At 37.5% G+C, this 12,729-nt stretch overlaps 1 protein-coding gene across 4 annotated transcripts in view; it reads left to right on the top strand.

Annotated features, from left to right (window-relative positions):
* The window catches only part of LOC126195153 (calbindin-32), a 996,724-nt gene extending 984,288 nt beyond the window's left edge, over nt 1–12,436 (top strand). For 2 of the 4 annotated variants that reach the window (XM_049933659.1, XM_049933660.1), the window contains exons 10-11: nt 853–924; nt 10,277–12,436. In XM_049933659.1, coding sequence (XP_049789616.1) covers nt 853–924; nt 10,277–10,423 — 219 coding nt within the window. In that variant the 3' untranslated portion in view covers nt 10,424–12,436. The remainder of the gene's footprint in view (nt 1–852; nt 925–10,276) is intronic. The other 2 variants (XR_007538558.1, XM_049933661.1) reach the window with 2 other exon arrangements.
* The last annotated feature ends 293 nt before the right edge of the window (nt 12,437–12,729 follow it).

Genomic DNA, 12,729 nt, shown 5'->3' with positions numbered 1-12,729 from the left:
GACTCTTCCTTTAGTTCAGAATCTCTCACTACACTGACGAAGTTTCATGAGAGCCGTAGCATCTTAAGTAAAATGGTTCAAATGGCTCTAAGCACTATGGGACTTAACATCTGTGGTCATCAGTCCCCTAGAGTTAGAACTACTTAAACCTAACTAACCTAAGGGCATCACACACATCCATGCCCGAGGCAGGATTCGAACCTGCAACAGTAGCAGCAGTGCGGTTCCAGACTGAAGTACCTAGAACTGCTTGGCCACAGTGGCCGGCAGCGTCTTATATAAATACATATTCTTCCAAATACTTAAATAAATTGAATCACAGCATTGTTCCCCTCAGTCTCTGAGTAGACTTTTGTTGAAACTCAGTTGGTATCTACATCTGCATTTGTTTATGTATTTACACAGTTTCCAAATCTCTGTCCTCTGCTAGTCCCACTGGTATAACAAAGCTCTTTTATCTCGGTAGCATCACCACTTTAACCCTTCTGCTTAATACAAAGAAGTAAATACAGCTCTCTATATAATTATTCAATGCTGCTCATACCTGTCATGTAATTATTCATCTTATATGTTTGCTTAATAGTGATTAAAAAATTGGATTGTTCCTATTTCTGTAATCAGATGATATTCTCTGGTTTGAATATGATGTACACTTTTCATGAGAAGTGCATATCTTAACTTATATACAATGAATTTGTGTTCATATAGAGTCACTAGCACATATCTGAAACCTTGAAACTGGTCTGACTTGCTTTTTAGCTGCATTAAGTATTATCACATTAAGGTCACCCCAGTGTTCCTTAGACTACAACATAATTAGTAAACTAATATCTGGAAATTCCCTATTTGTAGGATAACAATGGTACAATAGAGAATGAAGAACTAAGGGGATTCTTGAAAGACCTGTTGGAGCTAGTCAAAAAGGTAAGACAATTTTCATTTACATGTAACTGCATGAATTCTGTACAGAAATATATCATTACAATGGAACTGTAACAAAGTTTAATATGAATTTGTTATGAATATCTGTTTATCTGATATTTTTCCAAGTAGAGCAAATTTTTTAATGGTGTAGAACTGGCCACCCTGTGGCAGAAATTGCTACTGAGCCAAACACGTTTGGTTTCAATAGCCATTTCACAACCCTTATAATCCTGACTCTCCTTAAATGATTTATTAAATGTCAATAATACACTTAGGTGGCAGGGGTCATGGGATAGTGATATGCACATATATAGGTGGCAATAGCATCATGTACACAAGTTTTTTATAACTTGTGTACATGATGCTATTGCCACCTATATATGTGCATATCACTATCCCATGGCCCCTGCCACCTAAGTGTATTATAAGAGCAGGGCATTGGCAGAGGTTGCCATTTGTACTCAGGTGATTCATGTGAAAAGGTTTCTGATGTGATTACAGCTGCACAATGGGAATTAATAGATTTTGCATGTCGAGTGGTTGTTAGAGCTAGATGCATGGGACATTCCATTTTGGAAATCATTAGGTAATTCAATATTCTGAGATCCGCAATGTCAAGAGTGTACTAAGAATACCAAATTTCAAGCATTACTCTAAGCATGGGCAACACAGTGGCTGATAGCCTTCACTTAAAGACCAAGAGCTGCGGCTTTTGCATAGTGTCATCACTGCTAACAGCAAACACCACTGCATGAAATAACTGCAGAAATCAATGTGGGACATACAATGAACATATCCATTACAACAGTGAAGCAAAATTTGGTATTAATTGGCTATGGCAGCAGGCAACCAATGCGAGTGCCTTTGCCAACAGCATGACATCACCTCCACATCTCTCCTGGGCTCGTGACCATATTGGTTGGATCTTAGACAGTTGAAAAACCTTGGTATGATCAGATCAGTCCCAATTTCAGTTGGTAAGAGCTGATGATAGGTTTTAAGTGTGGCTCAGATCCCATGAAAAAATGGACCCAAATTGTCAACAAGGAACTGAGCAAGCTGGTGGTGGCTCAATAATGGTGTAAGCTATGTTTACAAGGAATGGATTGGGTCCTTTGGTCTGGTTGAACTGATCACTGACTGGAAATTCTTATTTGCAGCCGTTCATGGACTTCACATTCCTGAACAATCATAGAATTTTAATGGATTACAGTGCACTATGTCACTGGGCCACAATTGTTCACAACTGGTTTGAAGCACATTCCAGACAATTTGATGCAAATGAATTGGCCACCTAGATCAGTTGACATGAATCCCATTGAACATTTGTGGGATATAATTGAGAGGTCATTTTGTGCAAAAACTCCTGCATTGGCAACATTTTTACAATTATGGACAACTATAGAGGCACCATGGCTAAATATTTCTACAGGGGCATCCCATGACTTTTTGAGTCCATGCAAAATGAAGCTGTTGCACTACACCAGAAAAAAGCTGGTCCTACATGATATTAGGAGGTATCCCATGACTTTTGTCACCTCATTGTGTTATGAAAAGGATAGATTGCTACTCACTAACTGGAGGAGACGCTGAGTCACAAACAGAAACAATGAAAAGACTGCTAAAAGTTTAAGCTTTTGGCCTAAAGACCTCCTTTGAAAATAAAAAACACTCACACATTGACACAAGCACAACTCCCAAACACATGGCCGCTGTCTCTGACTGCTGTAGCCAGGCCACAGTGGACAGAGATTTCAGTTTCACTGATCCTTAACAGTTAGGAAGAACTCAATGGTGGTTGGTGTGTACACATGGATTTCATGGTAACAGCATGTTGGTGGCCTTGACAATACACTCCAGGTCAGGAACACCTAACATGTAAATGTGTACCCAGCCACCACAAGTCATATACCTGACATACTCACCATGTAGAACAACCCTGGGGGCATGTATGATATTATAAACATGTAAGAATCTTCTCCTCTCCTCCTCCCAACCTCCCCCTCTCCAAGTAAACCATGGCTCAGACCTGGATCTTTGGCTTTCTCCATCTGGCACAAAGTATTTTAATGGATCACAATCTTTTGCACTAGTGTACACTAGATTAAAGATTGAAACTTTATTTCTGGGAACAAGAACTATGTTATGCATAAGCCATTCTTTACAATAGGTTTTCTTCTGAAAGTCTTGGTTGTGCAGAGTTACTAAGTGAAATTGTGTAGATTTGCAAAGTAAATGAGTTTTGCCTCCCCACAGGTAAGTGTCCAGGTTAAGATGCAGTCCCCAACACAATTTTAATTTGTAGGAAGTTTGTAAATCCAAGAAAAATTACATTGTGTAATTGAAAATAAATGAAATGGAATCTTAGAGTATACATCAAATGAAACACAGGGAGTGAAATTCTTTGATTTACAAAAAGCAAAACTGGAATTAAAACACACATAAATCAATTGATTTTAGAAAATTTTAGTGATTTAAAGTTTTTGGGTCATACAATTGCTTCAGTTGCAAAGAAAATTTATTTTTAAGTTGTGGATGAATGATATCAGTCTCATTATTTCTTCAATAACTTTTATCTGAGAGTAGAATTTCATTTAATTGTTTTTTAGTATTTCACTTTTCTTGTGCAGTGCATTCTTTTGCGGTTATTTCATAACAGCATTGAGAAATGGTATCATACACACTCAGTTCCTCATTACAGTCTGATGTCTAACTTTTATGAAGCTCTCTCTTCCTGGTACCAGGTTCTATAGTACCATGTGTTACACATAATTTCTCCTTTATCCTCATTTTATGACCATTTGTCATTTGCGAATGTTGAAATGAAAGACTGTAGGAATATATGTAACAAATAAATAAATTTCTCATTTGAAGAGTACAGTGTCAGTTCCAATACTACATCCACCTGTTCCTTGCATTACATATTTTTATTCACAGGATTATGATCATGTTGAAATGAGAATTTTTTTTAAATTACTGTATAGTCAAGTTGTCAATGGCTTTGGCACTACTCCTTTTAACTTCTGTTGATAATTTTAATGTGCACATTAAAAAAAGAAAAAGAAAGAAAGAAGCAGGACATTACCAACTTGAGGTGTTTTCAGTCATTAACTGTGACACAAAATCAGCACCAAGGCCTGAAGGAAAAACTGTCTCTTTGCCTGTTTTTGCTTATCCTAAACAATATGTTCATTGATTACTTAATCAAACTTAATTATTAAAGGTCCAGTAGTTAGCATTTATCTATCTGCTACACTTTAAAGTGTAGAATGAGCTGTTCAACCAACTACTCATGTTATGGATTTTACACCAATACTGACCCTCTTCCAGCAGCTTACATCTCCTCCTTCCCTCTCCTAGTGCCCATGTGCCCACCTCTTGCCTCCCCCCCCCCCCCCCCCAATCTCTCTGTACATTTCATTCTCTCATCTCCATCAGTCAGTCTACTTCTTCAAACTCTTTGTCTCTCCATATTCTCCAACTTCCCCCACCATCTCTCTGAACATATCTCCCTTTGCCCTCCTGCTGTTCATAACCTCCTCCCCTCTTTCTGTTCATTTCCTCTTCCGTCTCTTTCCCTCTCGTCTCCTCCTTCCCCCTTTCTCTGTCCATATTCTTCTCAACACTCATTCTGTCCACCTGCTCTTCACCCCCTCTCTGCCCATCTCCTCCTCGCCCCCTTTTGCCCATCTCTTCCTCCCCTCCTCTCTGTCCATCTCCTCCTCCCCTGTCTCTCTGTCAATCTCCCCCTTCCCCCCTCTCTGTCTGGCCATCTCCTTCTCCCTCATTCTCTCTGTGTTCACTTCCTCATGCCCCATCCTCCCAATCCAGCACCTCCAGCCCTCGTTCACTGTCCCTCCCCTCCTCCCTCCTGCCCCCTTCTCTCTCCCTCCCATCTTGCTGCCTTCTCTGCCTATCAAACCTCTCCTGCCACCTCTCTCCAGTAATACCTGCCTCTATCCATTGCAACCTTTGCCTAGTCATGTCTATCCACAGTTGTAGCCCTTGCAATAAAGGTTGATAAAGCAGGCCAATATTGCTGCCTGCCATGCAGGGGCTGGAGCACTGCTTCCCATCCGTGATATGTAGGTGGCCTTGCAAAGAAAGTCGGTGAAACATGCAAACAGTATTCCCATACAACATGCCTATCATGCAGGCCAGCCTATATGGCAGGGGCTGAAAAAACATGTTATTGCCCGTGTCTCCATTCATATGGAATCTATGAGGTTCTAGTGCTGGCACTCATAAAGTTTTCTATTTGTGTGCCAAATTTGGTTAAAATCAATCCAGTGGTTTACAAGGAGATCCAGGACATACATACACACATGCTGATTCACACATATAGTTTTTTTTTTATCTTGAGACAACAAAATATCTAAAAAATTATGAATAAGATTAAAAAATGGTAAAATACATATTCAACATTTTTAAAAATACTGTCTGGAAAAATACACTACTTTTGTGTGCAGCACTTTTGTCATTGCATGATGGATGGCACTGTAATTGGCAAATAACACAATTGAGTTCCAAAAAAGTATTGTCTCAAGGAAAATACACAGGATCAAAAACATAAAAACAGATGTGTGGTGCAAATGACTCAGCATTTTACATTTTCTCTGTGTATCTGTTTGGAAACATTAATTCATTCATTATCTGAATTGATCTCATTCCAGGCACATCAACTCCCATTTCTCAAATATGTTCCTCCATAAACTGACTTTGTCATTAGTCAAAATGCAGGCTGTTATGACAGCAAATAAAACTGAAATAGTTTACATTTATGTAGAAAGTGGCAGGAATGTTGATAATGCTCTAGCATGAACTATGGTACAATTAATCAACACAGTAGGTATTATTGGACTGTGGAAAAGCTACATGGTTATGTCAAGGTGAATTTCACTGTCCATGGACTGTGAATGTCTGGTGTGGAGTAATCGGTGACTAACTCATTGGCCCTTTCTTCATTGTTGGCACCTTAAATAGTGAAAAGTATCAAACATTCTTGTGGGGTTAATCTCCTAGTATTGCTTGCAGACCTTCCCTTGGACTTCCAACAAACACTGTGATTACAACACATTGCTTCTCAGGCATATTATTCTGTAGGAGGACAGGAAGTATTAAATTGTGTGTACAGCAGACAGTAATTGGTGGATCAGATGAGGTGGTCCAGTAACACTGCCTGCAAGATTTCCAGATCTTACTTCATCTGAATTTTGCTTGTGAGGTTACTTGAAAAGTGAAGTCAATAATGAAGTGCCAACAACGTGTGATAGCCTGATTCAGCGTATGAACAATGCATGTCAGCAGATTGCATTGGAAAGACTTCTCAGTTGTGATGAATCATTCTGTGCATGGCTAAATAAGTACACTGAAGTGGAGAGTGACATTTTTGAATACTTACTGTGAATCACAATTGACAGCAAACCAATGCTGACAACAGCAGTTCAAGTATACATGCCTACATCACAAGCAAAAGGTGAAGAAGAAGAAAAAGTATATGAAGATATTGAATGAGTAATACAGTATGTAAAGGGTGATGAAAATCTAATAGTCATGGAGGACTGTAATGTGACTGTAAGGGAAGGTGTAGAAGAAAGTGTTACTGGAGAATATGCATTTGGTAGTAGGTGTACAAATAAGAGAGAAGAAAGACTAATTGAGTTCTGCAATAAATTTTAGCTAGTAACAGCGAATACTCTGTTGCAAAATCACAGGATGAAGAGGATGTATACATGGCAAAGCGTGGGATATAAGGGAAGATTTCAATTAGATTACACCATGGCCATGCAGAGGTTCTGGTATCAGATATTGGATTGCAAGGCTTACCCAGGAGCATATGTAGACTTAGGTCACAATTTACTAATGATGAAGGGTAGGCTGAAGTTTAAGAGACTAGTCAGGAAGAATAAGAGTGCAAAGAATTGGGATACAGAAATAACTCAGAAGGCAGTTCACTTAAAGAGGAATGTAGATTTCTAAAATGAGCAATCGCAGAACCTGGAAAGAAAACATAGGTACAGGAAGGCAACTGCAATGAAACCATGGCTAACAGAAGAAATATTTCAGTTGGTCCACGAAAGAAGAAAGTACAAAAATGTTCAGGGAAATTCAGGAGTACTGAATTACAAGTCGCTTAAGAATGAAATAAATAAGAAGTGCATGAAAATTAAGCTAAGATGGCTACATGAAAAATTTGAAGAAATCGAAAAAGAAATTGTCGTCAGAATGCCTAACTCAGCATACAGAAAAGTCAAACCAACCTTCAGTGAAATTAAAAGCTAGGTGGTAACATTAAGATTTCAATGGGAATTCCACAGTTAATGCCAGAGGAGAAAGCAGATAGGTGGGATGAGTACAATTAAGGCCTCTATAAGGGATAAGACTTGTCTGATGATGTAATAGAAGAAGAAACAGAAGTTGATAGGGGAGAGATATGAGATCCAGTATTAGAATCAGAATTTAAAAGAGCTTTGGAAGATTTAAGAGCAAATGAGACAGAAGGGATAGATAACATTCCATTGGAATTTCTAAAATTGATGGGGGAAATGGACAAAATGACGATTCATGTTGGTGTGTAGAATGCATGAGACTGGTGATATACCATCAGGCTTTTGAAACACATTATCCACACATTTCTGAAGATTGCAAGAGCCAGCAAGTCTGAGAATTATCACACAATCACCTTAACAGTTCATGTGTACAATTTGCTCGCAGGAGTAAAACACAGAAGATGGGAAAGAAAATTGATGATGGCTTAGATGACTATCAGTTTAGTTTTTGGACAGGTAATGGCACTAGAGAGGCTGTTCTGACACTGTGGTTGATAATGGAAACAAGACCAAAGAAAAATCAAGACATGTTCATTGGATTTGTAGAAATGGAAAAAGCTTCTGACAATGTAAAATGATGCAAAATGTTCAAAATTCTGAAGAAAACAGGGGTACGTTTTAGCAATAAATGGGTAATATACAATACACATAAGAACAAAAAGGAAACAATAACACTGTCAGACCAAGAAATAAGTTTTTAGATTAGCACAAGGCTTGAAGAAGGAAGAGGGGTCCAGGAAAAGGAGAATATTTCGGAAAAGTTACTCAGAATCATGGTTCAGGGGAGACTTACTGGACGTGATGGGAAGGAAAGACATTGTTGGGGACTGCACCACACGAGATTTGAAAACCTGAGAGCTTAAAGGTGGAAGACAGGGTAATTTGCAAGACAGAGGTTACTTTTAAAACATCATGTACAAGTTAATAAGAGTGAAAAGCTAAGTGTATTGTACATGACAGAGGTGGGAGGGGATGGCGAAAAATAGGCCATAAAATGAAAAATGTAGAAAACTAAAACACAGTGAAGAAAAGTGTATTTATTGTGAAGAAAAGCTGAGACACAAGAAATTAACATAAACTAAGACCAGGGGGATAGCGAGAACAAAGGACATGTTGTAGCGCCAGTTCCCACCAGCAGAGAGCTCTGAGAAACGTGTCTGGGGGAAGAATCCAGGCAGCACATGTGGTGAAATGGGCACCAAGGTCACAACAGTCATGTTGTAGAGCATATTCAGCAACAGGATATTTTGTGTTGCCAATATACACCCTCTGCCTATGCCCACTCATCCTAACTGATAATTTGGTGGTAGTCATGCCGCTGTAAAAGGTCAAACTGTGTTTACAAAACAGCTGGTGTATGACATGTCATTTCACAGGTGGCTCTCCCTTTGATAGAGTATGTTTTGCCAGTTAAGGGGTTGTATAGGTGGCGATAGGAGGGTGCTTAGGGCAAGTATTGGAGCAGGGATGGTCACAGGGGCAGATGCCATAGGGTAGGGAGATGAGTGCAGAAGGAGCATAATGTCTGATGAGTATATGGTGGAGATTGGGAGGGTGACAAAAAGCTGTTCTAGATGTGGTGGGCAAAATGTCAGGCAGAATGGATCTCATTTCAGTGCATGATTTTAGGAAGTGATGGCCTTGTTGAGGTAGCTGATTAATACATTCCAGACCACGATAATACTGAGTGACCAGTTGTGTGCTATGAAGTTGCTTCTTGGAAGGATCTGTAGTACCAGTATTGGAAGTACTTTTGAAGTAGGCTGGTGGGGTAATTATGTCCAGTGAAGGCTGAGGTGAGAATGCTGGTGTACTGCTGTAAAGAGGCTGTATCCAAACTAATGTGTTTGTCTCAAATGCCAAGGCTGTATGGAATGGTATGTTTGACATCGAGAGAATGGCAACTGTCAAAATGTAAGAATTGTTGTTTGTTAGCAGGTTTAATGTGTATAGAAGTGTGTAGCTGCCATACAGTGAGGATGAGATCAACATCAAGGAAAGTGGCAAGGGATTCAGAACAGGACCATGTGAAATTTATTTGTGAGAATGTACTCAGAGATTCCAGAAATTTTAAGAGGTCAGCCTCATCATGAGTCCCATGAATCCATATGATAAAGATGTCATCAATGCATCTAAACCAAACCAGAGGCTGAATACTTATGTATCCCAGCAAAGCCTCTACAAGTGACTCATGAAAAGGTTGGCATAGGAAGGAGCCATCCTGTTTCCCATTGCTGCACCCCTAATCTGTTTGTATGTCTCCTTCATATGCTGACCTTTTCATGGGTCACTTGGAGGGGGCTTTCCTGGGTTCCGTAAGTCTCCAGCCCCTGGTTTGGTTTAGATACATTGAGGATGTCTTTACCATATGGACTCTTCCATCTCCACATTTCTTCACAGTAACTACTCCTTTCTTCGCTCCCTTTTAGTTTTCTACTGCTTTCATTTTCTTACCTATTTTTTGCTGTCTCCCTCCCTCCTCTGTTTCATACAGTGCACTTAATTTTTCATTGTTGTTAATTTGTACCTGATGCTTTAGCAGTAATCTCAGTCTTGCATATTACCCTGTCTTCCACCATTAAGCTTTTCTCGTGCGGTGCAGTCCTGTACAAGCAGTCTTTCCTTCTCATCCTGTCCAGTAAATCTCTCCTGACCTGTGGTTCTGTGTGACTTTTCTGAAATACTCGTATACCTCCCCAGTCCTTTTCCTTCACCCCTCTCCCGTCTTCAACCCTTCTGCCGGAATAAGGAGCCACTGACTCCAAAAGCTTGCCTAATTATGACCTTCTTTTATGTGTGTGACCACATACTTTCTGTCTTTTAGTCCAGTGCAAAGTATTTGAGATATTTTGTTGTCTCCAAATGAAATAAAATACCATGTATATAGATATTTACCATTTATATATAGTCTTCTCCTTCCTATTACCATTAAAGTGGAAATATAGCTTCATTATTTATATTTTCAGCTAACTAACTACTACTTTCCTTACATTTGATTTTCAATGTTTTTCTTATGATTATAGGATTATGATGCTCAAGATCTGCAAGACTTCGAGGAAACTATTCTTCGTGGTGTTGATTACAACCAGGATGGAAAGATCAATAAGAAAGAACTCACAATGATACTATTGGCTCTTGCAAAACATAACCAGGAGGAAGATGCTGCTTAAATTCTGTTAAAAAATTATTTTTGACATGAATGGTGATACAGATACTGAATGAAGTTCACTAATGAAAGAGCTGACTTTGTATTTGTTCCACATAAATGTTCCAAGTAAAACCAGCAAGCTGCAAAACAACAATGATAAGTAATATAGAGTGTTAGAAAGTTTATTAAATGACAGTTTTGATGAACATAAGGTAATGACTCATTTAGCTAACATGAACATAGTACCATGTGTCAAGCAAGACTTTGGTGAAGCAAATAAAACTAGCCCATATACATGTAATTTTTTTAAAATAACCTTACAGAGACAAATACATGGTTGAATACTTCATGAAAGAATGTTTTGTATAGATTTTAATGCCGATTAAAACATTTTATGGATTAAAATCCTGAGTGCTCAGGGCGAAAACAATGTTGTTTGGGCAAATAAGTAATGTATTATAGTGTTCATCTTAATGCAAGGTTATATAAAATACCCATAAGCTAAAACCAAAGTGTGTCTTTTTCTTGAGGAATGGAAACAAGTGACATTAATGTGCTTGATTTCACTGGTCAGATTTCTAACACGCCATCACACACCAATATACGAAATGTCTTGAGTTACATTTAAAAAACAAAAATAACTGTTAAGTTTACAATAAGATTCATAGCGCCACATTCACCATCAGATATAGCCTATGTTGAATTACATTCATTGACGTATAGTGTAAATAAAATTTTTACTGCAATTTATTATTCTTAGGTACTGAAAGAGTTATATTGAGTCTAGTGCTCAGTTACAGGTGCAACATTTTTTAAAAGACTTCACTGCTGTCTCATAAGTAACAGTGTGCCATTCCCATTCATGTCAGTTTGCTACTTTCTAAAAATCTTACTACTGATGCATATTGTGAACAAAACACTAGATTTGTTCCCTTAAACTGTCAAACTTTTGTATGGCAGTACTATCCACATTTGGTGCAGCCTCTAAACATCACAATCTACTGTATAATAATGATTTTTAGATATTTGTAACTGTGTCTTAAACACAAAGGAATAAGCAATTTAAGAACTATGTATTGGCTTCACTTACAATAGATGTGTTTTCTGCTATGCTCAATTTTTGTAGTGTTTATAAAAATGATAACTATATTATGACTTTCAGATCATATTAGTCAGCCACACACTTTAATACAAGAATATAAAACAACTAAATTTAATGTGTACTGATAAGAAAATATGAATTCCATGAATCATAACAGATCTATCTTTAAATAGAGTTAAGCAGATAATAGTGTAAGTAACAGAAGCTTAAAGCAATTGAGAACAAGACTTCATTAATTTAGAAAAGAAATTGTACAACTAGTAGCTGCTGGTACAATAGTAAAGACATACCTGACAAGTGGCTTTAAACACCAATTTTAATTTAACACACAGATCCATTGCATAAGTGTTTTAAAAGTTACTGTCCAAATGTGCACAAACATTTTGCACAAATTTTAATAATGACTTGATAGATATATACAAATACAACTGATAAGGAATGCTGTGCCAAACAGAATTTTGTAAGTGATTTTTAAAGTGTCCACTTTAAGGTGTTAGTGCAATCATTCTGTTTAGCAATGAAATCCAGAAAAAATAATTTTTTATGTTGTATCAGCTGGGTTTACTTGGAACCTTGATTGTTGTATAAGAATGTTTATCAATGTTAATTATTATAATAAATGATATTTTGTATGAAATGCAGTATATGTTATAAAGTATGTTTTGAGTTTGTGAGATATTCTATATGATATTGACTGCTTACTTGTGGAAAACAATAAGAAACAATGCTTTTTACTTTTTAAGATTAATAAAACATGAAAGCTAGTAGTTAATGAATTGAACCCCTTGCTAACAAGTCTCCAGTCTTCATTCATACTGAATGTATGTCCCAGTCAAAAAATTGGAATTATATATGTGTACTCCATCAAAATTAGTTAGAAATAATCTTTTAGAACTGTATCTTTATGTTACACATGTACAAAAAAATAAACCTTGGTTGTAATACACAAAAGACTTTTAATTTCCTTCATTCCAGTGAGAAATATTAAATTTTCACTGTGTTTACACCAGCACCTTCCTGATCCATGAAAAAAGATGCACATAAGTAAAAATGTATTGTGGTTGATTTGCTTTAATGCAGCCTTGCAGCTCATGTACAAAGACCAATAACTTTAACATTACTTTACTGCAGAATGACTGATCATATTCTAAGTTTGAATATTATAATTTTTTCTTGAAACTGAGAGTTTTATGTCCACAAATAGCACAGTTTTAAAAAGCGTCACT

The sequence above is a fragment of the Schistocerca nitens genome, chromosome 7, assembly GCF_023898315.1.
Source record: "Schistocerca nitens isolate TAMUIC-IGC-003100 chromosome 7, iqSchNite1.1, whole genome shotgun sequence".
NCBI classification, from domain to species: Eukaryota; Metazoa; Arthropoda; class Insecta; order Orthoptera; family Acrididae; genus Schistocerca; species Schistocerca nitens.
Note: the sequence above shows the minus strand (reverse complement) of the source record. Positions and strands in the feature narration are given on the sequence as shown.